General features: G+C 47.0%; 3 protein-coding genes across 3 annotated transcripts; all 3 read left to right on the top strand.

Moving 5' to 3' along the window:
* The first annotated feature begins 6,298 nt into the window (after positions 1-6,298).
* On the top strand, positions 6,299-7,315 carry LOC143888386 (uncharacterized). The gene has a single exon (XM_077392783.1). It carries the CDS (start codon positions 6,299-6,301, stop codon positions 7,313-7,315), a length of 1,017 nt encoding a protein of 338 aa, XP_077248898.1.
* A 367-nt stretch (positions 7,316-7,682) lies between these two features.
* On the top strand, positions 7,683-8,201 carry LOC143888393 (uncharacterized). The gene has a single exon (XM_077392790.1). It carries the CDS (start codon positions 7,683-7,685, stop codon positions 8,199-8,201), a length of 519 nt encoding a protein of 172 aa, XP_077248905.1.
* Positions 8,202-8,365: 164 nt separating this feature from the next.
* On the top strand, positions 8,366-8,740 carry LOC143888398 (putative mitochondrial protein AtMg00860). Its single transcript, XM_077392800.1, has one exon. It carries the CDS (start codon positions 8,366-8,368, stop codon positions 8,738-8,740), a length of 375 nt encoding a protein of 124 aa, XP_077248915.1.
* The last annotated feature ends 17,612 nt before the right edge of the window (positions 8,741-26,352 follow it).

Consider the following 26,352-nt stretch of genomic DNA (forward strand, 5'->3'; position numbering starts at 1 on the left):
AGATGTCCTCATGCCTGATTAACTCGGGGAAAATGAGTAATGGCCGATGATTACCCACCTATGAGGCCATTTTTATTTATTTGTATATATATATATATATATATATATATATATATATTTTACCGGTTATTACAATCTAAATCAATACCTCAGGAGCCCTGTTGAAAACCCGCACGAAGCCCGACGCCTAACCGCAAAGGCTGCCCACTACGTGATCCACGGACCCACGCTGTACAAATGGTCGTACACATGGCCACACCTCCGATGCCTGGTACCCTCCGAATCGAAATACGCACTACGAGAGGTACACGAGGGAATTTGCGGAGACCACGGAAGCGGCAGGATCCTAGCCCAGAAGATCGTAAGGCACGGCTACTTTTGGCCTACAATCCTCAGAGACGCCCAGGAATTTGTCAAAAAATTCAGCCCGTGCCAGAGGTTCGCTACCACCCCCCATCAACCGGCCACCCCGTACACCGCGGTGACAGGGCCCCTGCCTTTCGCCATGTGGGGCATGGACCTGCACGGGCCGTTCCCAAAGGCCCCGGGGGGCACACGATGTTGTATGTCGCCATCGATTACTTCACCAAGTGGGTCGAAGTTAAAGCCGTGGCATGGCCAAATTCAAAAGCAACAGAGAAGTTTTTTTATCATGACGTCGTCTACCGTTTCGGCATTCCGAGAATACTCGTAACAGACAACGGACCCCAGTTCGCAAGTGCTGAATTCGGCAGGTTCTGTGATAATCTGAGCATCGAACATCTTTTCGCCTCCGTAGCACACCCGCAGGCCAACGGACAAGTGGAGGTAATTAACAGGATCTGGCTCCAAAAGCCTCAAGAAGCGGTTGGGAGAAGCCGGAAAATGTTGGGTAGAAGCACTCCCAAGCGTTCTCTGGGCCTACCGGACAACACCCCGGACCGCAACCGGGGAGTCCCCTTTTAGTTTGACTTTCGGGGCCGAAGCGGTCATTCTGTTGGAAATCAGCCTCTCCAGCTTCCGCACGGAGAACTACGGCGAACAAGGAAATTCTGAGCTCCTCCGGAACGCTCTCGATCTCGTGCTCGAAAAAAGAGAGCAAGCCCTCCTCCGAACCACCTCCTACCAACAAAGGGTGGCATGATACTACAACGCCCGTGTAAAAAAACGCACGGTAAATCCCGGAGACCTAGTACTACAGGGGGCGGAGGTATCCGACCCCCGAAACACCGGAAAACTCGCACCAAAATGGGAAGGACCCTACAGGATCGTTCGAGCGCTCCGCCCCGAGGCCTACCCGCTTGAGCACCTCGACGGGGCCCCATTCCCTCAAAGTTGGAGCATGGATAACCTCCGAGAGTTTTACCAGTAAAAAGGAAGGGTAAGGTCCGTGTTTTCTTTTTAGTTATGACGAATGTTCTGTTTCTTTTCTTTTTGTTATTTTCAGAGCAAAGCCATGTTTTCCCCTTTACAAATTAATGGAATAGCGTTCCTAGCTGAGCCATGCACATCTCCACTTTCCGGCCTATGATGAATAAAGGGCCGGAAGAAGACAGGGAGTGGGACAGAGGTAGCATCTAGGCTGATCCCCCCGAGAATACCCTAAAATGCTCCCCATGAAAAAAAAGACCTCCCCTTTTTAAAGGGCAGGCGGGACCCATTAACTCCGAGCTGATCACTCGAGGGGAAGATCGCCCTTCCACGAACAAGACGCCCTACAGAGGCTCACTAGAAGCATTCTCGCCGACCAAATTAGAATTTAATAACCCGCCGCAAAGAAACATACCAAAAAGCTCAAATGGCCCTCGGCGCATTGTATATATCGAAAAAAAATAAAAATTCAAATAGCTATTACAGACCCAGCACATCAATCGAACCATAAAAAGAAGCAATCTCAAGGAGTCCGAGCCTCACCGACCTCCCGCAGAGGTCCCAATAACAGTAGAAGCATCTAGGGCAACCGCCGGATCCTCGACCGGTCTCATGGTATCCACTGGTTCCGGCAAAAGATCCTCTGGAAAGGCTTCCTCGGCCTCGTGCACCAACTTCTCAAAAGGGAAGGAAGGATCAACCTCACGAACGCGCCGCCGGCATTCGACGAAAGCATCTATCTCAATATCCACGCTGAACGAGAGTGCGGCCTTGAAAAAATCTTCAGAATCTCGCCATTCCTCCCGCACTTTCACCAGCTCCTTAGCGTACGTTTGTCGGGTCACTACCAAGTTATTTTCCGCACGGTTCCTCCCATCCTCGGACAGCTGGAGTTCCCCCCGGAGTTGAGAAACGGTGTCGTCAAGCGCCGCCTTTTCGGCTTGGGCCTTCTCCCAGGTCCTCGCTCAGCTTGCGTACTCGGTCCTCGAAAGCACCGATCTCGAACTCGTCCTCAACCATGTACTGCAGCATCTTCCTGGTGTAACTTTCAACCTACAAAAGCCCCTGCCACAAGCGAACCATTAGAGAATTGCCGCGTGCAGTCTCAAAGGCAACAAAGAAGGGAAAACGCAAGTGGAAAAGCCAGCCACTCGGTACTTACGCAGGACATAGAATGAAGGTACCGGGCCCCCAGGGCCCTGCGGGGGAAGTTTTCTAACTCAGCCTCATCGCCTGGAAGGGCGGTCATCAACCCAAGCTCCACCCCGACCCGGGGATTACCAAGGACGCCATCCTCAACGTCGATCTTCCAGTCAGGCTTAAACAGTTCTCCTTGCGCCTGGTAGCACTGTGGGGAAAAATCCATTTGATCCAGAAGCAGCTTGGTCATAACCGACCCTTCCAGCCGGCTCGACATGTTCTTCGCAAAGGCGGCAGGAGAACGGGCCCCACGACCGGCTTTCCCCTGTTTAGCGCAAGAAGGGGCAACCCTCTTGGCGGGAGACTCCAACTCCCAGGGAGGAGACCTAGCCATATCCTTCACTCCGACCGATCGACCGGAAGAGCTAGACGGCGCGGACGTGGGAAGCCTAGTTTGCGACCGGTCTTTCCTCGCCGCAGCCATAAAGCCGGAGGGAATCTTCTGACGGCTAGCCGGACCCTTCGCCGCCGTCGCCGCAACCCCCTTTCCCCTGCCAACATCACCAGAAGAAGACATACCTGCTGCCAAAAACAGAAGAGCAACAACAACTCAGAGCGAGGGGAGGGGGTTCGTCGGACCGATACTCGCCTTCGCCGGGGATGACACTCTCCCGGCTGTTCCTCGTCACCTTCGTCATAGGCTTCCGTCTGGTCATGTGCTGTCGGGGGCCTCCTCGGGGCTGGAGGTTCCAGCGGAGGCAAACGTTGGAGTAGATCTTGGCGGAGTTCGTTAAACATTTCCATGGTGGGGACCATTTGCGGTGTGCTGGAGGCGGGCAAGTGTCGGCCCGAGAGCGGCGAGTTTGGCTCCCGAGAACTTGAGGCGTGGGTCTGTGCGTGTTGGGCCTGGCTCCTGGTCATTACCCCTGTTTCTTGCTGTTGGGTGTGGTTTCTCATCGTTGTAAGGCGTTCAATACTCGACGAATACCACAGATGGCGCCAATATGATGGCGTCGGAATCCGGGTCTGCGATCGCGCGGTGGGTAGAGAGCTTCCGCAGGGTCTGCAATCACAAACAGAGGGGTCAGGGGGGTCCGGGGTGGGTCCCGGACGACCACTTCGACGCCCAAGTCAGATTCTTGACCAATCAATATAAAGAACAACAAGAAGATGCGAGGGTTTGGTTAGGTTTACCAAGGCCAAGGCACAGGTTCTTTTCTTGGGGTATGGGTGGGTGGGTCGGAGGGGACTAACAGGGAGAGTGGGATTAAGCTCCAAACATCCTCCGTTGTTGTCTTGCCTCTTTCTTTCTTTTCCGGTTGTCTTAATGGAGATTCAAAAATCTGTCTTCTTCTTCCCTTCTCCCCCTTTTAAGGGGTGGCGTGCGGACCTTTTCATCATTATGGAGAGAAAACCTTCATTTGCAGGATTGGGCCGTTCTCCTATTTTGACGGCGCAAGTGGTTTCGCTGGATAATCTCTTCCATAATTTTTGATGATGAGGCTTGGACGGTGAGAAGGTGACACGTGTCATAATCGTATGGTCTTGCCGTTTATCAGCACCTTTCTTCATGATGGTTAGGCTTCATTGGTGCATGGACGACACGTGGCGAGATTTGGGAGGAGCGCCGTATTTATGTCCCATCAGTCCGAATCCTTCAACATTCCAGCTGGAATTCTTGGAGACCTGGAAAGGATATTCCGAAATTTCATTTGGGGCGAGGTTGAAAATAAGAAGAGTTTCCACTCAATATCATGGAAGGACCTGTGTAGGCCTAAGTTGGAAGGGGGTTTGGGAGTTAAGGCAGCTTAAGGATACAAACAAAGCTTTCCAAAATAAATTATTATGGCAACTCTTATCAAACAAGGACTCCTGCTTATGGAATCAATGGTTCAATAAAAGGTACATAAATGACAGAAACCTGTGAAATTTTCATCGATTCCTTCATGGGGTGTGAGAAGTGCCATGAAGATGAGAGATTGTGCAAGCAAATTTATATGCTAGAATGTGGATTTAGTGCAAGAGGTGGATGTATGGAACCTGATGGGGATAAAAATAACCACCCAATCAGAGAGCTCCACGTGTAAAAGAGCCCTCAGATACCGAAAAGGGCAAAAAGGTAATTTCCTGCACTCAATAAAAGGCCCCTATAAGAAGCGGTATTTACGGCTCAATGCCACCCGCTCAAGGGCAGTATGGTAATCATACCATAAAGGAAAATTATGAATTAGCCCTAGCACACCCAACCACTATAAATAGGGGTAAAACCCAAAAGGTAGAGGACACGATTCCCAAAATACTTACTATTGCATTTGGGTTTTCCTTATCCGTTGTGGTCACTGACTTAAGTATCGAAGGGCCTTCACGGAGTATCCCCTCCACGTTGGTCTTTTAACCGTTCTCTCGTGTGTGTAGGAAGAAGAAGCAAGGATAAATCAAGATCGTCCATCCATTCTTCACCTCCAGCTCAGCCATAACCAAATTTTGACCGCAACAGATTGACGCCATCCGTGGGACCCGAACATAAAAGTCTCTAAGGGTCCAGAAATGGCAGGAGCTCGGAGAGTTGCACATTTCAGCTCTGCTCGGGGGGCACGGTCCAATCCGGGGTGCAGGAACACCAGGCAACGTATAGCATCACAGATCGTCATACCTCTAGAAGAGGACCGATCTGAACAGCTACCAGTATGGTCTCCACCACCGACTACCCCAACGGCAGAGCAACTCAATACTTTGGTCCAACAAATGACGACCTTAGCAGATCAATACCGAAGCCTGGCCGAGAACTTCGCCGCTCAACCAAGGCCGGAAAACAGACTTCAGCAATCACATAAGATTTCTAACACGCGGGTAGAGGAACCAAGGCGAAGAAACTGCCGCTCCCCTACACCAGAGCGCCGACACGGAAATTCAACGTTCTCCATAACCTCTGCGCATGCAAGAAGAAGTGAAAGGCAGCGGTCAAGGTCCGCAGAACACCACCCTCGTGGAGAAGCACATTCCCGAGGACAAGATCATCAGAATCATCATCCTCGGAGAAGCCCAAACAGTCAATCAAGGTCAACCTCAAACAAGCTCCGCGTAAATCCTCTAAGAAAAAATGAGAAAGATCACGACCAAACAGTGTGGATCGGAAGCTGGAAGAGTTTGATCATCGTCTAAAGGACCTCGTTAAAGAGTACTCCTCCGGATACAGGTAGGACTGTCCATCGGGCTGAGCTTGGGCGGGCCTGAGGTGCTCAAGCTCAGCCCATGTCTATACAACGGGCTTTGGGCCGAGTTCGGGCCTAACTAAATTAGAAAATTTGCTTGCCCAAACTCAGCCCAAACTCCACAACGGGCTTCGGGCCGAGTTCGGGCTTGCCCATCACCTCTTACTTTCTGCACGAGAAAAGACTAAGGCAAGCATTGAAAAGCCGATTTCATAGAAAGCCATTAAACTTGTTGGCTTTGGCATGTGAGAAAAGCCACACCGATTGATTTTTTGCTAGATTTTGTCTTATTCATTTAATAAATCTGAGGTCGAACTATAGCCTATAGGATATGATGATCCAAACCGTTCATATAGAGTGGGCTGAAGAGGGGCCCAATTTGTATACTTCAACGGCTTGAATCATCATATTAAGTGGGCTGAAGAGGGGCAAAATAAAGAAAGAAAGAAAACCTATTTAATGTCGAACTATAGCCTATAGGATATTAATGTTTAAGTAACCTATTTAATTAATATCTACTGATTTTTAAGGGCATAAAAAATCTTGAAAAATTATATAGTAAATATATTATCGGGCCCGGGCCTATAACGGGCTGGATGACCCTTGATCAAGCTCAGCCCAAATTAGAGTTCGGGCTTCAACTTTTGACCAAGCTTGGTTTGGCTTGTTCTCATTTTAATTATGGGCGGGCTTTTAGCGGGCCGAACGGGCGGGCTTCGAGCTTGCCCATCCCGATTGACAGTCCTAGATACAGGAGGCCCTTCAGTAACAAAACACCGTTCACCGAGGAAGTTCTACACGTCGTGGCACCGCCGGGGTTCAAAATGCCACAACTACCACAATACGATGGCACAACAGACCCAGTGGGCCACCTTGAAACCTTCAAAACAGTGATGTTGATACATGGCGTGTCTGACGACTTCATGTGCAGAGCTTACCCAGCGACATTGGTCGGAGCGGCCCGAGAGTGGTACTCAAGCCTCCGGCCAAGCTCAGTCAGATCCTTCGAAGAATTCGGAGACCAACTGGTCAAGCATTTCCTCAGCAGCCGACGAACTAGAAAGACAGCTGCGTCGTTAATGACAGTCAAGCAACATACAGGAGAATCATTAAAAGACTTCATCGCCAGATTCAATCGAGAAGCTTTGCAAATACCGAACCTGGATCCGTCAGCGGCCATGAATGCCCTCCTCTCAGGAGTGAAGTCTGCAGATTTTAGAATGTCCATTGCGAAAAAAGCTCCTACCTCCCTTGCAGATCTACTCACTCGGGCTGAGAAGTATATAACGGTCGAAGAGATGCTGTCTGCGCTTAACCTCATTCCTAAAGCTGATAATAACATTAAGCGCAAGGTTCGGGAGGAAGAGAGGGGTACGTCAACCCCGAACCAAATGAGCCGCAAGGAGGACAAAAGTCAAAGAAGAGGCGAAAGCCCCAAGAAGAAGGAAGTCAGGTACACCCCCCTCAACACGCCAAGGAGTCAGATACTCATGGCCATCAGGGACGAACGATACCTCAAATGGCCTGACAAGTTATTCACCAAGGGAAGTAAGAGAGATAAATTGAGATACTGTCGCTATCATAGGAACCACGGGCACGACATCGACGAATGACGGCATCTCAAAGAAGAGATTGAGAACCTGATAAAGAGAGGGCACCTCAGGGATTTCGTGAAGAAAAAAGATCGGCCAATGGAAAGAGAATCATCTCACAAGAGCTCGGAGCGTTTAAGTCCAGCACATTCAAATGCTCAGGAGCAAAGGAGCCCCACCAGAGAGAGCCGTCCCCCTCAGCCTGCTGGGGTCATCAACATGATCGTTGGTGGCCTAACGGCGGGCGGGACCTCAGCAACAGGACAGAAGGTGTATGCAATACAAATCAGCTCTGCCCACATCCCTCGCAAGAGGCCGAAGACAGACCAGACCATATCCTTCTCTGACACGGATCTCGAAAGGGGTTCTAATGCCCCACAATGATGTGATGGTCATAGATATGATCATATCTGACCTCCTTGTGAAGAAAGTGTTGGTTGATAACGGGAGCTCGGCTGACATCTTATACTATCTTGCGTTCAGGCAAATGGGCGTTCTGGAAGATCGCGTGAAACCTTTCGACTCTCACTTGTACGGTTTTTCTAGAAACATCGTACCTGTCGAAGGTTCAGTAGAACTCCCTGTTTGGATTCGCAACGCCCCTCACCGCAGCTTTGCAATGATAGAGTTCTTGGTGGTTAAGGCCCAGTCCGCTTACAACGCCATCTTGGGAAGGCCCGGACAGAACTCGCTAAGAACCATCACGTCAGCCTATCATCAGGAGATGAAGTTCATCATCCCAGAAGGGATCGGAGAAGTTAAAGGAAACCAGACCGAATCCTGGGAGTGCTATGCAACGCTCCTAAAGGGAAAACCAGCAGCAGGATGTACGAAGAGGACGTCCCCAAAACGGCATTTATCACGAACCAGGGCTTGTACTACTACAGAGTCATGCCCTTCGGTCTGAAAAATGTTGGGGCGACGTACCAAAGGGTAGTTAACCAGTTATTCAGAAAACAGATCGGACGAAACATGGAGGTATATGTGGACGACATGCTCGTCAAGAGTCTTCAAGCCAACTAGCACGTCATCGATCCAGAGGAATCATTCAAAGTGTTATGGCAAAACAACATGAAGTTGAATCCAACCAAGTGTGCTTTCGGAGTGAAAGCAGGGAAATTCCTAGGGTTCATGGTCAGCCAGAGAGGCATTGAGGCGAACCCGGAGAAGATACGAGCTGTGCTAAAGATGAGCTCGCCAACCACTATCAGGGAAATCCAAAGGCTCACTGGACGGATCACCACTCTAGGAAGGTTTATTTCAAAATCCACGGAGAAATGTCTCCCCTTCTTCAAAGCTCTGAAGGGGGTCAAAAATTCTCCGTGGACCCAAGAGTGCCAAACCGCCTTTGACGAGCTGAAAGCGTATCTCACTTCACCGCCTCTGCTTAGTAAACCGGAACTCGAAGAGCAGCTCATTCTTTATCAGAGAAGCTGCACCGAGTAGGAGACCTGGTGTTGAGAAGGACTGCTATCTCACAACGAACAAATGTGGGGAAGCTCACCCCAAATTGGTAAGGTCCCTACAAAGTAACACTGATCATCAGACCAGGGACTTACTGGCTGGAACACTGGAAGGCCAAACACTCCCCCATGCCTGGAACTCTAAGAAGCTCAGGAGGTTCTATCAGTAAGAAGAAGAAAGAGGAAGTCGGTGTAAGTGACCCAATTGTAATCAGACTTTTCATAGTAATGAAAATGAACACTTAGATCTTCACTTACCTTACCTGTTCATAACTCTCTCAAAACAACAACGGTTGGAGGACGGCCAACAGAAGGTTGTCCGCAAATCTAATTGAACCCTATACGATGCAATGTTTGAGGGATTCCAAAAATCCTAAGTTGTAGCTCGTATAGATCAGTTCGTCTACCCAATAGACGAACTCCTAACAACAACGGTTCGAGGACGACCAAAAGAAGGTCGTCTGAAAATCTAACCGAGCCCTATATGATGCAACGTTTGAGGGATTCCAAAAAATCCAAAGTTGTAGCTCGTATAGATCAGTTCGTCTACCCAATGGACGAACTCCTAACAACAACCGTTGGAGGACGGCCAAAAGAAGGTCGTTCAAAAATCTAACCGAGCCTTATATGACGCAACGTTTGAGGGATTCCAAAAATCCTAAGTTGTAGCTCCTATAGATCAGTTCGTCTACCCAATGGACGAACTCCTAACAACAATGGTTGGAGGACGGCCAAAAGAAGGTCATCTAAAAATCTAACTGAGCCCTATATGACACAACGTTTGAGGGATTCCAAAAAATCCCAAGTTGTAGCTCGTATAGACCAGTTCGTCTACCCAATGGACGAACTCCTCGCAACAACGGTTGGAGGACGGCCAATATAAGGTCGTCCGCAAATTTAACTGAGCCCTATATGACGCAACGTTTGAGGGATTCCAAAAAATCCTAAGTTGTAGCTCGTATAGATCAGTTCGTCTACCCAATGGACGAACTCCTAACAACAACGGTTGGAGGACGGCCAAAAGAAGGTCATCTGAAAATCTAACCGAGCCCTATATGACGCAACGTTTGAGGGATTCCAAAAAATCCCAAGTTGTAGCTCGTATAGACCAGTTCGTCCACCCAAGGGACAAACTCCTCGCAACAACGGTTGGAGGACAGCCAACATAAGGTCGTCCGCAAATCTAACCAAGCCATATATGATGCAATGTTTGAGGGATTCCAAAAAATCCTAAGTTGTAGCTCGTATAGACCAGTTCGTCTACCCAATGGACGAACTCCTCGCAACAACGGTTGGAGGACGGCCAACATAAGGTTGTCCGCAAATCTAACCGAGCCCTATATGACAACATTTGAAGGATTCCAAAAAGAATTCCAAGTACATTTCGTATTAGAACAGATTGTCTGTCACGCGGAGCCATAAAAAGGACGAACTAAAAATCAGCCGAATTCATAACAAAAGGAAAACCATTGTCATTAATGATCTGAAAAGATACACAGTGGGCTTCTTGGCCAAGTTACAAAAAACAAAAGAAGTGAAAGCAAAACAAAAGCCCGGTAGTACGGTTCAGGCATCAAGGTCGTGCATAAGAGGAGCGGGGTCGGTAACGTCTTTACCCAAATTCTGCTCCCTGACCTCCTGATCGTCACCAACACGGGCCGGAGAGGTAACAACCGCAACTTCCTCTTCATCCCCTCATCCCCAGAAATGAAGACGTCGTCAATTACAAGCCCGAGATCAGTGTACTTCTCCTCCACCTTCCGTTTACAATCATTAAAGCCTTGCTCATTAGCAAGAGTGCTGAAATCATACATAGCATCCTTGTATTCTTGGGATGGCTTGAACCGATCTAGAGCATCGGTTACGACTTGGGCCTCCTGGTCCGCCTTCACTTTCAGCTTCGCTTCGGCCTCTTCGGCTCTCCGCAAGGACTCAGCCGCCTTGTCTTTTTCTAGAACTGCCTTCTCGGTCGCCGCTTGAAGGTCGGCTCTAAGCTTCTGAATTATTTCGTCCTGAGCCCGGGCGTCAGCCTCGAACTTCTCTTTCTTCACCTCCAAGGAAGCAACATTGGTGTTTAGATAGGTGATGGTATCACCAACCAAAAGAGATTGGTCCATCAGAGAGCCACCATAAACCATTGCCTGAATAGAAAGCGCTGCATTAAGAAGACGAACAAACAGAAGGGAAATGAGCAGACCGAGCTACAACTTTCATTGCACATAGAAGAGGCCCATCCCTTCGAAGGAGCTCCGCGGGCTGATGTTTCACCATGGCAATATCCTGCGGAAGGCGAGCCTTAGAAACAATCTCGTAAGCAACATAAGTGTCCCCGACACCAGTGTCTGTCTTATTGACATTCCAGTCCGGTTCGAACACCTCATTAAAGTCTCCCGCCACTAGACGGGACGACTGGCCTCCGAAAGCAGGCTGGGCCAGTTCAGCTGTTCCTTCATCAATAGAGGAGGTGCGAGGCCCGGATCCAATCTGAGACTCGCGTAAGGCCCTTATGGCCACCGGAGACTTTCCTACGGTAGTGGGTCGCGGAGGCACCTCGATACGAGAAACATGGACTGGGGGCGGTCGGACATTACGTGGATCTGGTCTTTACAGGAAGCGCAGTAGACGATGAAGTTGCGCCCCTCTTCCTCTTCTGTAAAGCCTTCTTCATTCCGGCCTGATCAGCAGCATCCATCTCTGCCAACAGAAAGGGAACGCGTGAGAACAAAAACAAAAGAATGAAAAATTCCTAAGGCATAACTCGGCCTATGGACACTCATGAGCTTCAGTAAACGAGCTAATCCCGCACCACTTCAAGAGCCTTTCCTCTGTAAGTTCCGCGCAGTCTACCGGATCATCGTCACAAAGATCCTTAAAGATTGACAACTCTTCCGGACTCAGCTGAGGAACCCTATTGACCTCGTCTACGTATTGGTCCCTCCACCTCGTACTAAAAGCCAAGTTCATATTAGAATGGACAAAAAAGTACTTGTTCTTCCACCCATGAATAGAAGTGGGCAAGTTACAGACAAGCCCCACACCGACCCGCTCCGTACTCTTTGTGATCGTAGCGGAATAAGGTGATCGTAGGATTCACACCTCCCTGTTTCATAACGAAAATGAAACCGACAAGCACGCGCCAGGAGTTCGGCACTACTTAGGTCGGGGCAAGGCCGTAATAATTCAAGACCTCCACAATAAAGGGGTGGATGGGAAACCTAAAACCACCCTTCAAGGTCTCGGTGTACACACTGACATAGGTGCGAACTTGCCCGTTCTCCAGATCGGGGCAGGCTTAACTTGAGTTCTAAAGGGATGTTAAACTCTCCCCTAATGGACTCTAAATTGCTAAGCTTCACCATGCTGCGCTCGTACTCGGCAACGACCCTATTTGCCTTTGGGGTGGCTACCATGGCCTCGGCCCTTATCATATTAGGGCCCTCTCGCTCATCTAAAACTGCGATCTCTCCTGGGGGATCCGCCCTTACCTCATCAACGGCCTGCCCCCCAAGGGGTACAGATGATCCAAGGTCGGTAGACATAAACAGGCAAAGAAACCAAATCAAAACAAGCACGGTGACAACCTAAAAGTAAGGAATACTTAGTCGGACGAGGTCCTGAGTACACCCTTTCGATTCCACGAACAGGAGCCACGCACGTGTCGCACTATGATCCCTTGGCTTTGAACCACCATACCTCAATTCCCATCACAATGAATTCCCTCGAGAAACTCGCTACGACCAGGAGCCACCCACGTGACAGACGAGTCTGGCCAAAAGAGCTCGTCGAGGAGCTGCGGTTGAAGGGCGTCAAAATTAAGAAGCTCGTCCGAAAAATCAGCCAGACTCCATATTTTGTGACGTTTTTGGGATTCTTTAAAATCCTAATTTGTAGCTCCGCGAGAAGAGCTCGTACAGACGAGTCCGGCCAAAAGAGCTCGTCGAGGAGGTATGGTTGAAGGGCGTCAAAATAAGAAGCTCGTCCCAAAAATCAGCCGGACTCCATATTTTGCAACGTTTTTTGGATTCGTCAAAATCCTACGTTGTAGCTCGGCCAGACGACTCTTGCCAAAAGAGCTCGTCGAGGAGCTGCGGTTGAAGGGCGTCAAAATATGAAGCTCGTCCGAAAAATCAGCCGGACTCCATATTTTGCGACATTTTTTGGATTCTTTAAAATCCTAAGTTGTAGCTCGGCCAGAGGAGCTCGTACAGAAGAGTCCGGCCAAAAGAGCTCGTCGAAGAGCTGCGGTTGAAGGGCGTCAAAATAAGAAGCTCGTCCGAAAAATCAGCCGGACTCCATATTTTGCAACGTTTTTGGGATCCTTTAAAATCCCAAGTTTTAGCTCGGCCAGAGGAGCTCGTACAGACGAGTCCGGCCAAAAGAGCTCGTCAAGGAGTTGTGGTTGAAGGCCGTCAAAATAAGAAGCCCGTCTGAAAAATCAGTCAGACTCCATATTTTGCAACGTTTCTGGGATTCTTTAAAATCCTAAGCTGTAGCTCGGCCAGAGGAGCTCGTACAGACGAGTCCGACCAAAAGAGCTCGTCGAACAGCTGCGGTTGAAGGGCGTCAAAATAAGAAGCTCGTCTGAAAATAAGCCAGACTCCATATTTTTCAACGTTTTTGGGATTCTTTAAAATCCCAAGTTATAGCTCGGCCAGAGGAGCTCGTATATACGAGTCCGGCCAAAAGAGCTCGTCGAGGAGCTGCGGTTGAAGGGCGTCAAAATAAGAAGCCCGTCCGAAAAATCAGCCGGACTCCATATTTTGCAACGTTTATGGGATTCTTTAAAATCCTAAGTTGTAGCTCGGCCAAAAGAGCTCGTACAGACGAGTCCGGCCAAAAGAGCTCGTCGAGGAGCTGCTGTTGAAGGGCGTCAAAATAAGAACCCCGTCCGAAAAATTAGCCGGACTCCATATTTTGCAACATTTTTGGGATTCTTTAAAATCCCAAGTTGTAGCTCGGCCAGAGGAGCTCATACAGACGAGTCCGGCCAAAGGAGCTCGGCCAAATGAGATCGTCCAATACATTGAGATCGTCTACGATCTCAAGCTCGTCTAAAAAATCGGATGAGCTCCTCAAGTTGTGGCATCTCAAAATATCTCGGCCAAATGAGATCATCCAATACCTTGAGATCGTCTATGATCTCAAGCTCATCTAAGATCTCAAGCTCGTCTAAGATCTCAAGCTTGTCAAAAAATCAGATGAGCTCCTCAAGCTGTGGCATCTTAAAAGAGCCCGGCCAAAGGAGGTCATAAAAGACCTAGAGGTCGGCTAAGACCTTTAAAAAAAAAAAAAACTACACACTCCCCCAGACCTCAAAAAACGACCTGAAGGAGTGGGGGCAACTGATGGGGAAAAATAAGCACCCAATCAGAGAGCTCCACGTGTAAAAGAGCCCTCGGATACCAAAAAGGGCAAAAAGGTAATTTTCCGCACTCAACAAAAGACCCCTATAAGAAGCGGTATTTAGGGCTCAATGCCACCCGCTCAAGGGCAGTATGGTAATCATACCATAAGGGAAATTACGAATTAGCCCTAGCACACCCAACCACTATAAATAGGGGTAAAACCCAAAAGGTAGGGGAAACGATTCCCAAAAAACTTACTATTGCATTTGGGTTTTCCTTATCCGTTGTGGTCACTGACTTAAGTATCGAAGGGCCTTCACGGAGTATCCCCTCCACATTGATCTTTTAAACATTCTCTCGTGTGTGTAGGAAGAAGAAGCGAAGACAAATCAAGATCGTCCATCCACTCTTCACCTCTAGCTCAGCCATAACCAAATTTTGACTACAACAGAACCAACCGTGGAATCGAAATGGGACTCTTTGCTCTCTGATATCTAGATCATGCTCTGATTCTTCTCTGGCTAAAATCCTCGACCAAATTTACTCTGGGAGTAACTGGAACCCAGTCGTAAATAAGCCTACGTTACATGAGGATAGAAGAATTCTTCTCAATGGCGTATTTAATGATAAGGGGGAGAATTACCCCATATGGATGCCCATAACTAGTGGAGAATTTACATCTAAAAGTGCGTGGAATCAATTAAGAAATCATCATTCTATAACTGAATGGGGTCACAGTTCACACAGTATGGAACAAAGGCCACACTCCTCGTCACGACATCAGAACCTTGAAAGCCTTCTTAAACAAGCTGAGTACATTGGATAACCAGTTCATTGCACAATTTAATACAGATAGAAGATGTGTGCTGTGTTTTTGCAGCTCCGGAATCGGTGGATCACATATTTTTCAAGTGTGGTTAGCCATCGTGGATTTGGCGATCAGTGCTTTGGAGAGCTAGTATGAGAAGAAGACCTAAAAACAGTCTTCATGAGGAAGAGATGGACATTAGAGAGAATTTCAAGGGGGAGGGACAAAGAACCCTTGCTGTCCATATCGGCTTCTGAGTAGCTCTATATCATCTATGGAAGGAAATAAATTGTAGGATTTTTGAAAGAAAAAAAAAACTCACAAATCAATCGTCCTTAAGAATGTTCTGTGGAATATTAGTGTCAAAGTAAATGGGCTTAATCAAATGGATATTGATTGTGATACCAATGCAAAGGCTGCCGCCATATTTGGATACAAATTTCAGGTTAAGAGTTCACTTCATAGATACTGTACATGGATTAAACCAAAGCCCGAGGAATACAAGGTAAATACTGATGCATCTCTTGACACAGAAGGCACCGGAATCGGAGGCCTAATTTGCAATAATGAAGGTAAAGTGATCGCAATGTTCTCAAAAGAGGTTTCCCAAAAGCCTATCTTCCATTTGGAGCTGCAAGCCATTGCGAATGTAATATCCCTTGCAAGTGTATCTGGGTAGAATCGTACTCAAAGATGGCAGTGGATGCTATAACCAACAAATGTAAACCTCCCTGGAGAAGTTTTGGTATTTTGAACCAAATTAAGGAAGGTCTTTCCGGGATGGAAAGTTGGAAGATATCTCATAGCTGGGGAGAAGCTAATGCAGCATCAGACTTATTATCGAAGCAACTATGCTTCTAAAAGGTGATGATATCCAGTTCGATGGGGCCATTCCGGACCTAGTGGAAATCCTTCACAAGAATAGAGTGGGGGAGCATTATATCAAGTTGTAATGTTTTATTTTTTGGTATTTATTTGTTCCCTGCTTCTCGTTTGTTTATGTAGCCTGTGCGGCCCTCCATATCTGTAATTCTTTTCGCATATTAATATATCTGATCGGGATCTCGCCTAATCTCGGCTTACTAATTAAAAACCTCTGATCGGGGAAAAAAGTAACCTAGCGGGAGGCAAATATTCGAATATTGAAAATAGGGGTTTGCTAGCGTCCATCGTAGAAGGCATTTCGCGGATGGGCTGTTGCATGTGAGAGCAGCCACATCATGAATGAAGACAAAATCTGCTGAAAAGTGAGTCGGTGTGGCTGCTCTCAAATGCAACAGCCCATCTGCTAAATGCTTTCTACGATGGACGCTAGCAAATCCCTTGAAAATATATATTTCTTTCAAAGAACCAAGGAATGATAAGGTCATGCCTTATTTTGATAATGGCACCCAACTTTTTCTCCTTATTTTCTTTTAAATGATGCGGCAACAACACTATTACTCACCTAAACAATGTTCTGGATGGATGTTGATAGCTTCTCTTGAAGATGGAACTATATTTCCACCACTTTTTTCTCAACATTTCCACCCCTTATGTTTGCCCTTACATGAAAAGGAAGAAAATGACCAACAATTTTGTAGGTAGAAAAAGCCATTTTTAACATAATACAAAGAAGAGGGGGTAGAATAGAAACAATGGAAAATGGGCAAAAAAATCATTTTTGTTTCTACTATTATACTTACCTTAATAACTTATTCAAAAAACACAAAAGACAAGGAGAGGATTGCCATTAAAACAATGGTTACAAAAAACATTTCTCAATATTGAAATATACAGTTATAATTCTAAACCCAAACACCACCGCAAGCGGCACACAAGACGACAGTGATGGTATCTGCAACTCTGCAGGAATTAATACTTCAAAAATTTATAATCTCCTATGGTCTTGCTCAGTCTAGGAACCAACATTTTTCATATGTGTGGGACCCTCGAGGGAGTACAGGGATAAATCCCTCAACCTCGATCTCCACATGAGATGGACAGCTCCGTGTGGATCTCAATTAGTGCCCTCAGAGTATGAGTTTATGGCGTATGATACCACTTGATTTGGAATAAAACTCGAAACCAAGTCGTACCTGAAAGAATGTCCCCACGCAGATCTAAGGATCCGCTGGGAAACTAACTAACAAGAGTCACCATCCAGGATTAAGGCCTGGAACCCATAATGATTTCTGTGCATGATAAGGCAAGTCCCGGAATGAATAGGTTCGTGCCTGGTTACGAGTTGGGAAGATGTTAGGCATCCCACTCGTTCGAGAAAACTCGGTCTCTAATGCCATTTTTATTAGTTTTGAAGAATTTTGGACGAAAACATGTAATGGGAACCGGCATCCCCGAGAAGACGACCTAGTTACAGCATACATAGCTCAAGGATGAGCAATCATATCCACAAAAGAAAGAAAAACCATCCATAACCTAAGGAGGGTTGATATCAATATCACCTAACATTGGAAGAAACACTAGAGTCCATCGTTTATATACAGACCATATGTACAAATATGAATCAAATAACCACACATCACTCATGGGGAGGAGGGAGAAACTAGTGCAAACACTAATATCATATGACCCTGATACCTGTCTCCACTACAGCTTAGCACATCTCATCTAAGAAAATAATAAACATCCACAAGCATGCTATAGCTAAGCAGATAAGTTGATATATGGGCAGATATCATGAGATAATGATAAAGAACTAATAAGCAGGTAATCAAGAGATAAAATAAGCAAATAATGCTCAAGATAAGCATGTGAATAAGTATGTAGTCAAGAGATAAAATAAACAGATAATGCTACGGCTAAACATATGAATAAGCATATAATCAAGATATAAAGTAAGTGGATAATGCTACAGCTAAGCACTATGCATGTGATCAAAATAATAAAGAAACAGATAATGCTATGGTTAAGCAAGTGATCAAAACAAGAAAAATATACAGATAATGCTGCAATTAAGCATGTGATCAAAGTAATAAAGAAACAGACAATGGTATAACAAAGCATAAGTAAACGTATGATTAAAGCAAAACAATGGTAAACATGTCAACACACAAGTCAAAAAATCAAATAATCAATAAAGGGGTTTGCAGAAGAAAAGGGGCTTATAGGCTCGATAGGGCAATCGTCCTTACCTACAGCCTGTGTTCAATGAAATCAACTCTCATAAGAGTGTTGACTTCATAGTGCCGTCGACAACAACTTTTTCTTCCTTGTTATTGGTTAAAAACTATTTTTTCCTTAAGTTTTTTAAAACCATTTTATTAGCTTTGAAAACAAGGTTTCGAAAAGATTCTACTTGAAAGAGTTTGAAAGATTTTGCTTTAAAGGTTTGAAAGGTTTTATTTAAAAGGTTTGAAAATATTTTATTTAAAAGTTTTGTTTAAAAGGTTTGACTGGACTTGGATGGACCCAAGCTGCCTATGTACCTATGGAAAGGGATCAAGCCAACATAGTTTGAAAATAACTTTCCGAAATACATTCTTAGTGTTTTTTAAGTTGTTTGTGATTTTTAAGATTTTTGTTTGTTTTTGTATTTGTACGCCCAAGGGTTCCCATGGGTTTAATCATCCACCTTTATCTTCTTGTTTTGATGCTAGCAAACCCAAATTCATTAGTCTTTATGGACTAATGTGTTATCTTTGAGTGTTGTGTCTTAGACAGGAACTTGACATGTCATATCGCCATTACACAACTCATCAAAACACGTGGCTTGAGGATCAACATGCAAAATGGACCAAGGAGCGTGAACACACATGGAAAACATCATCCCTGGAAGATGTTTAAGTCAAAGAGCTCAAGTCAAAGATCCCACAAGTTGCCTAGCAAAGTGCCTAGAGAAGCTTAGAGTTGAACAGGCATTCGTGACACCTGATGTACCTCTCAACATGTTTTCAAGATTAGAGGAATCACACGAACCAAAGAAAGTTCAAGGAGTTCACTCGCAAGTCGAATAAGTCCAAGAAAGTGCTGAGGAGCCAAGCAATCTAAGAATACTCAAGGTTTTATCTTTTTAGATTGTATTTGGAGTCCTCTTGTTATTTCTATTTTCACTTTCAAAAAGGTTTTAAAAATGGTTTCCTAAAATAAATTTGATATATTTAGAAACCATCAACACTCCCCAAAATGTATTTGAAAACCTTGGACAAAAACCCAAAGACCATGGCCCAAGACCCTGGATTTTAATAAGTTAAAAAGGATTTTCAAACAGGGCCGGTCGACCAGGGTTCCCCGGGCGACCGCGGCAAGGTGGCTGAAAATCCAACACTTGTCAAAACATAGCGGGCCGGTCGACCAGCGCATCCCGGGCGACCGCAGAGGTGTTCCTGGAAATCCAAAAATACCCCATCATGGTCAGGTCGGTCGACTGCCATAGGCCGGGCGTTCGCGGATAGGGACTTGGACAAAAATAAAAAGTCCAGGTAGCTCTCGTCGGGCGACCGCCATGACTCGGTCAACCGCCCCGGTTTGAAATTTAAAAATAAAAAGAGAGGCCCGATAGGGAGGGCGACCGCGACACCTCGGTCGACCTCGCTGGTATCGAAAAGTAGCCGTTGGGGCTTGCACAATTTGACTTTTCCAACTCCATTTTTTACGATTTTGCCCCCAAACGGTCATATTTTCTCATGGGCTATTTAAACCCTATCCTAGACCAACTAATCAAACTTTTGGCAAATCATTTTCAAATCATTTGAGCCTAAACTTGCAAATCTATGGTTCTTTAGTTTTAATCCTCTTTATGCTTTGATTTATGTATTTTCATTTATCAAAAGGATCTACATAGGCTTTATCTTTGCTATCTTTTGGAGAGTTTATGTGAGCTATTATATTTGTAATCCGCCTATTAAGAGGCTTGAGAGTTTTTCTTTTTATTTGTTCTTCATTTGTAAGAGGGTCTCCGATTCGGCCCGATAAGAAAGGTGAATCTTGGAGTCATGCAGAGGAGTTTTCGCTTCGGCCTTTGAAGGAGAAGCTTGATTGTAAGAGGGTCTTGGATTTGGCCCGATAACAAAGGAGAATCCGAAGCGAAAAGGGTTTGTTCCCTTGGAGGTGAAGAAGGAGTTGTAAAGCTTGGAGATCAGGCTTAAAATCTCAACACTAGTGGAGTACCCAAGGAGCTAAACTTGGAAGAGTGGAGTAGGTCTTGTTGATAGACCGAACCAGTATAAAAATCTTGTGTCTCCTCATTGTGGTGTGCCTTCTCTTCTCTCCTCCTTCTCACTTGGTGTTGGTAACCTCTAACCCTTTTAAGTATTTATGTTTTAATTGAACAAGGGTTAGTAAATGCATGATAGCAATATCTAAAACCTAGCTTTCATTATCTTGCTTATTTGAGCAAGAGTTAGATTAATTAGTTCTTAATTAATAAATTAATTTTTAATAATCCACCTAATTAAGCCAAGAATTTTTAATTAACCAATTGACCCTCCCCTCTTGGGTTGCCACACTTGCATTTCATTTAGTATCAGAGCTAAAGCTCTTATATAGATTTTTGAGCTTTCAAATTTTTTCAAGAGAAAAGATCTATATTGGCAACATAATGACATCTAGACTTCCAATATTTTATGGAACCGACTTTGGATCTTGGTTGATCCAAATAAGGTCTTATCTAAAGGGTTTAGATAATGACTTATTAAAAATTATTGAAAATTGATTCACCCTGTTAGACCTAAAATCGGTAACAGGTACAGCAGTGATGTAAGAGCTGAGCTGGATGACTAGGGGAGCTGAGTCCTGAGGGACCGGAGTGAACGAGGAGTGAGGTGGTCGAGAACGAGTCCTGCTATGAGGGCTGAGTCCTGCACAAGGCAAGCGAGGTCAGAAGACCAGACCGGGTTTTACTCCGGACAGGCCCTTCGACACTCAAGTCAGTATGAGCAGGAGTGAAGGGGAGATGTCTAAGAGTTTTTAGGGAGAGAAGGGATTTTTCATTACCCATTGGTCTGAGCTTTGATCCCCTATTTATAGGGAAAATCTGGTGAGGTGTCCTGGACAGGTGTCCAGGACAGGTGGCGGCCTGTGAGAGGCTGCAGCTCACCTACTCTGAGACAGGTGGCGGCCTGTGAGAGGCTGCAGCTCTGGGACAGGTGGCGGCCTGTGAGAGGCTGCAGCTCACCTACTCTGGGACAGGTTGCGGCCTATGAGAGGCTGCAGCTCACCTACTCTGGGACAGGTGGCGGCCTGTGAGAGGCTGCAGCTCACCTACTCTGGGACAGGTGGTGGCCTGTGAGAGGCTGGTGTTTTCACACCCCATCAGTTGCCCCCCAGTTTTCCAAGTCATTGAGAGACTTGGGAAAGTGTGATCACTCGTTATTCGGGATGGGCAGACGTTGTTTGAAAGTGAATCGGGGAATTCATTCTGGAGATCCAGTCCGGAGTCCGGAGTTCGGAGCCCGGAGTTCGGAGTTCGGAGTCCGGAGTACGGCTTCAACCGGACTAGCTTTTGGCGCAGTATAGGACGCGTCATATTCAGTCTGGAGTTCGGAGTTCGGAGTCCGGAGCTCGGAGTCCGGAGTACGGCTTCAACCGGACTGGCTTTTGGCGCGGTATAGGACGCGTCATATTCAGTCCTGAGTTCGGAGTTCGGAGTCCGGAGCTCGGAGTCCGGAGTACGGCTTCAACCGGACTGGCTTTTGGCGCGGTATAGGACGCGTCATATTCAGTCCGGAGTTTGGAGTTCGGAGTCCGGAGCTCGGAGTACGGCTTCAACCGGACTGGCTTTTGGCGCGGTATAGGACGCGTCATATTCAGTCCGGAGTTCGGAGTACGGCTTCAACCGGACTGGCTTTTGTCGTCTTGTTGAAACGCGTTATATCCAGTTCGGCTTTTGCCGGACTGATTTTTGTTGTCTTGCGGCCAGTCAGGTTCGGACCGGACTGATTTTTGTCGTGTTGTTGAAACGCGTTATATCCAGTTCGGCTTTTGCCGGACTGATTTTTGTCGTCTTGCGGCCAGTCCGGTTCGGACCGGACTGATTTTTGTCGTTTTGTTGAAACGCGTTATATCCAGTTCGGCTTTTGCCGGACTGATTTTTGTCGTGTTGTTGAAACGCGTTATATCCAGTTCGGCTTTTGCCGGACTGATTTTTGTCGTCTTGCGGCCAGTCCGGTTCGGACCGGACTGATTTTTGTCGTTTTGTTGAAACGCGTTATATCCAGTTCGGCTTTTGCCGGACTGATTTTTGTCGTCTTGCGGCCAGTCCGGTTCGGACCGGACTGATTTTTGTCGTTTTGTTGAAACGCGTTATATCCAGTTCGGCTTTTGCCGGACTGATTTTTGTCGTCTTGCGGCCAGTCCGGTTCGGACCGGACTGATTTTTGTCGTTTTGTTGAAACGCATTATATCCAGTTCGGCTTTAAAGATCCAGTACGGAGTACAGAGCACGGAGTGCGGAGTGGAGATGTGAATTTTCATGCGCGTAGGAACACGCGCGTGTTTGATCGTATTTTTGAGTGGGAGAATGTGTCCGTCATAAATATGGGACACGTGGCGCCATTCGAGTGTCCTCGAGATGCGTGCGTCGCATTTATTGCCCCACCGCCTCTGAAAAGCTATAAAAGGAGGTTTACCCCCTTTCATTTTTTTTACTTTTTACTTTTGATCTTTTCTTCTATTTCTTGCTCTGGGAGCTTCGACTTCTCAGTTCTCAGTTCGCAGTTCGCAGTGGGAGTTGTGCAAGGACTTGACGAGCTCCACTCACCGGTATTCCCCTCAGCCCTTCTCTTTACTGCATGTCTGATAGTAATTCGAGTTCCGAGTCCGGTACGGAGTCCTCCACTAGCAGTAGTTCAGAATTTAGGCCGCCGCAGGAGCCTGTAATGGCTAGGACGTCCGCTAGGATAGATCTTGTAGATAGCGACGACGGAGGGGACAGGGACGAGGTGTTTTTTGACTTGAACGCCACTCCACTCCCCACTGGTAGTCTCCCCCGAGCAGAAGGGAGTGTTGAAAGTGACGTTGCTGAGGCGTCTACAACATTCCTTCCTGGCTGGGCGGTGGAGGTGATCGCTAGAGCGCGGATGGATGCCAACCCAAAATACAACCTGCGAGCTCTAGTCGAGGAGAACTACCTCACCAGGTCCATGCTAGGGGACATTAGGGATAAGTACTGCGTGCCTCCAAGATTTGAACTGAAGGCAGCTATAGAGGGAGACAGAGCCTGTAACGAGAGCCGAGATCTCTGTATCTATGAGGAGTCGATGAGGGCGGGACTCCGATTTCCTTTGCACCCATTTTTCGCAGCGGTGCTTCGATACTACGGACTGGCCCCAGCTCAAGTAGCTCCGAACTCATGGAGACTACTGACTGGGTTCTTGTATCTCGTCCAAGGCCGGTTAGAGAGGAGCGTGAGCTTGTCGCTATTCCGTGCTTGTGCACATCTGAAGAGGCATAAGGAAGGGGGCTGGATCTACATCAGCCAGCGCCCTGAGCTAAAACTCATTACCGGCATCCTCTCGTCAATACATTCATGGAAGAATAGGTTCTTCTACGTCGAGGATAAGGAGGCCAGTGAGCCCTGGCCTGTCCCTCTAGTGTGGGACACTCCGAACACTTCCAAATTAAGTCGAAAGCCGCTCCTCGAGAGTGAGGACAGAGAGACTTTCGCCTTGATGCGGAAGGAGATTGAGCAATCAGGCCTTATCCGCTGTGCAGAGTTCTCAGGAGAGGAGATGCTAGTTGGACTGGGCGTGAGTGCCGCGACTCCAGATCGTATGTAGCTAGACCTGTCTTTAGAATTTGTTTATTTTTATATGCTTGCTTCTGACTGCTCGCTTGTCTTGCAGAAATGAAGAAACAATCGACCGTTGAGAAGATAAGACAGGGAGCCCAGCCACGGGCACAGGAGGGTGCTGCACAGGCACAACAGGAGCGCCAGAAGAGAAAGGCGACTGTATTGGCGAGTCCGGCCCCATCACAAGGCACTCCTCCACCCCCATCTCAGAGGGCCAAGACTATGGTGAAGCTAATAGGCCCCTTTGCCCAGAGTGGTGGCTCTTCTAAGTCCGGCGGTGCTTCTACTGGAACCGGCTCTAGGGCCCGTCCTCCTACGGGACTAAATGAGAACGTTTTTCGGCCCAATTGGGCTATTCTGAAGGATGATACTGCCCTAGGCGAGAGCCGGGTAGCAGCAGAGATTATGAGCAAGTGTCTGCTGCGGAAGGACAAGCAACAGGTCCTTCGCGAGCCGCCAGCTACAGGAGAGGAGGCTGTGTTATCCTCAGCTTACCAGGTAAGGAAGAGGTGATCAGTCTGCTAACTTTCTGCCCATTTCTTCCTTTGACCATACTGATGCCTGTTTCTGTCTGCAGATCTTGCTCTACTATAATGATCTCAAGGAGAAGAGCAAGAAATTCTCTGAAGCAATTACCGAATCCGAAGAGGAGAACGGGAAGCTGGCCCGTGAGGTCCAGGAGCTTCAAACGAGCATCGGGCGAGTACAGGAGGAGAAGAAGTTGTTGATGGAGGATCTGGCCTCAGAGAAGAAGAAGCTGGATAAGGCTGCCGAGGCTATGAGCGCCCAGAGAGAAAGAGCCAAGGAGAGGCAGAACGTCGCAGTGAAGGCGGCTGTAGAAGAAAAAGAGGCCGAGCTCTTCAGCCTATCGAGTGAGGCTTATAGTCTTGGATACTACGACTGCCTCCAGGAGCTCCAGGCCTGCAATCCAAACTTAGTGATGTAGAATATGACTCTCCCTGCCAGGCCAAAGATTACTGATGAGGAGCTAGATGCTCCTACTGATGCTCCTGCTGATGCTCCTGCTGACATCACCTCTCTTCCGGACGCTTAGTATTTTTCTGTTTTCATTTTGACCTCATTTTGTAATGGTCCTTGAGACCCTACAGCTCTTAGCGGCCTCTTTAAAATGAATTTTGTAATGGCCCTCGAGGCCCCACATATTCTGATCAATGAAATCACATTTGTCCTTCTTTGTCTCTGATATTTCTCTACTGAGTGATTTGCTCGACTTGTCTTTTTAATTTTGATAACCTGGGACTGAGGCTGTTGATAGCCGAATTGTGACGAGCTGGACTTCCAGCAAGTACCCAAGTTTAGGAACTGGGTTTCCAGATACAAACACCCAAGTTTAAGAACTGGGTTTCCAGAGAGTACCCAAGTTTTGTGAACTGGGTTTCCAGTGAGTACCCAAGTTTTGTGAACTGGGTTTCCAGAGAGTACCCAAGTTTTGTGAACTGGGTTTCCAGAGAGTACCCAAGTTTTGTGAACTGGGTTTCCAGTGAGTACCCAAGTTTAAGAACTGGATTTCCAGTGAGTACCCAAGTTTTGTGAACTGGATTTCCAGAGAGTACCCAAGTTTTGTGAACTGGGTTTCCAGTGAGTACCCAAGTTTAAGAACTGGGTTTCCAGTGAGTACCTAAGTTTTGTGAACTGGGTTTCCAGTGAGTACCCAAGTTTTGTGAACCGGGTTTCCAGAGAGTAAGAGTGAAACAAAGTCTGCAAAAAAGATTATTTATTTATAACAACAAATTTACAAATTTACAAAGTCACCTTTTTACGCCGGATAGTTTTGGCTATTGATAATAATTCCTGAGATTTTTGGAGTTCCATGCGTGAGGTAATAAGTGCTCCTCCAGTGTCTCTAGCTTGTAGCTTCCTGGCCGGATAACTTCTTTCACTCGATATGGCCCTTCCCAAGTCGGGGAGAGTTTCCCGACTTTCGTCGGTTGGGAGACGGCTGCCTTTCTCAGGACCAAATCTCCTGTCCTGAATTCTCTGGGGGGAATCTTGGAGTTGTGATAATTTGATACCCTCTGCTTATAAGCGGCGACCCGGATTCGAGATTCTTCCCGGATTTCTTCTAGTAAGTCGAGATTGGCACGGAGCCCGTCGCCGTTAAGCTGCTCGTTGAAGCTGGTGATTCTGGGAGACGGAGCGCCTATATCGACTGGTATCACAGCCTCAATACCAAAGGAGAGGTTGAACGGCGATTCACCAGTCGTCGTGCGAGGAGTAGTGCGGTAAGCCCACAGAACGTGATAGAGCTCATCTGCCCATCGGCCAGCTTTTTCATCCAGCCTCTTCTTTATCCCCTGAAGCAGGATTCTATTAGTTACTTTCGTTTGCCCATTGGTCTGGGGGTGAGCAACCGAAGTGAATCTCTGTTCAATCTTTAGGTCCGAGCAGAACTTTCGAAAGTTCCGGCAGTCGAACTGTTTGCCGTGTCTGTGATTAAGGCACGGGGAATCCCAAATCTACAGACTACTGCCTTCCAGAAGAAGTTCTGCACATTCTGCTCAGTGATCTGGGCTAGAGGTTCTGCCTCCACCCACTTAGTGAAATAGTCGATCGCCACTACCACGAACATGCGCTTTCCAGAAGCCGGTGGGAAAGGGCCCAGGATGTCCATCCCCCATACTGCGAAGGGGAGCGCCATTGCTACGGCGGGCTGGTGGATGGTAGGAGAGAACTTCTGACACCTCTCACAC

Source organism: Tasmannia lanceolata, unplaced genomic scaffold (assembly GCF_043159265.1).
Source record: "Tasmannia lanceolata isolate RefF3 unplaced genomic scaffold, GAP_Taslan_0.1 ptg000002l, whole genome shotgun sequence".
NCBI classification, from domain to species: Eukaryota; Viridiplantae; Streptophyta; class Magnoliopsida; order Canellales; family Winteraceae; genus Tasmannia; species Tasmannia lanceolata.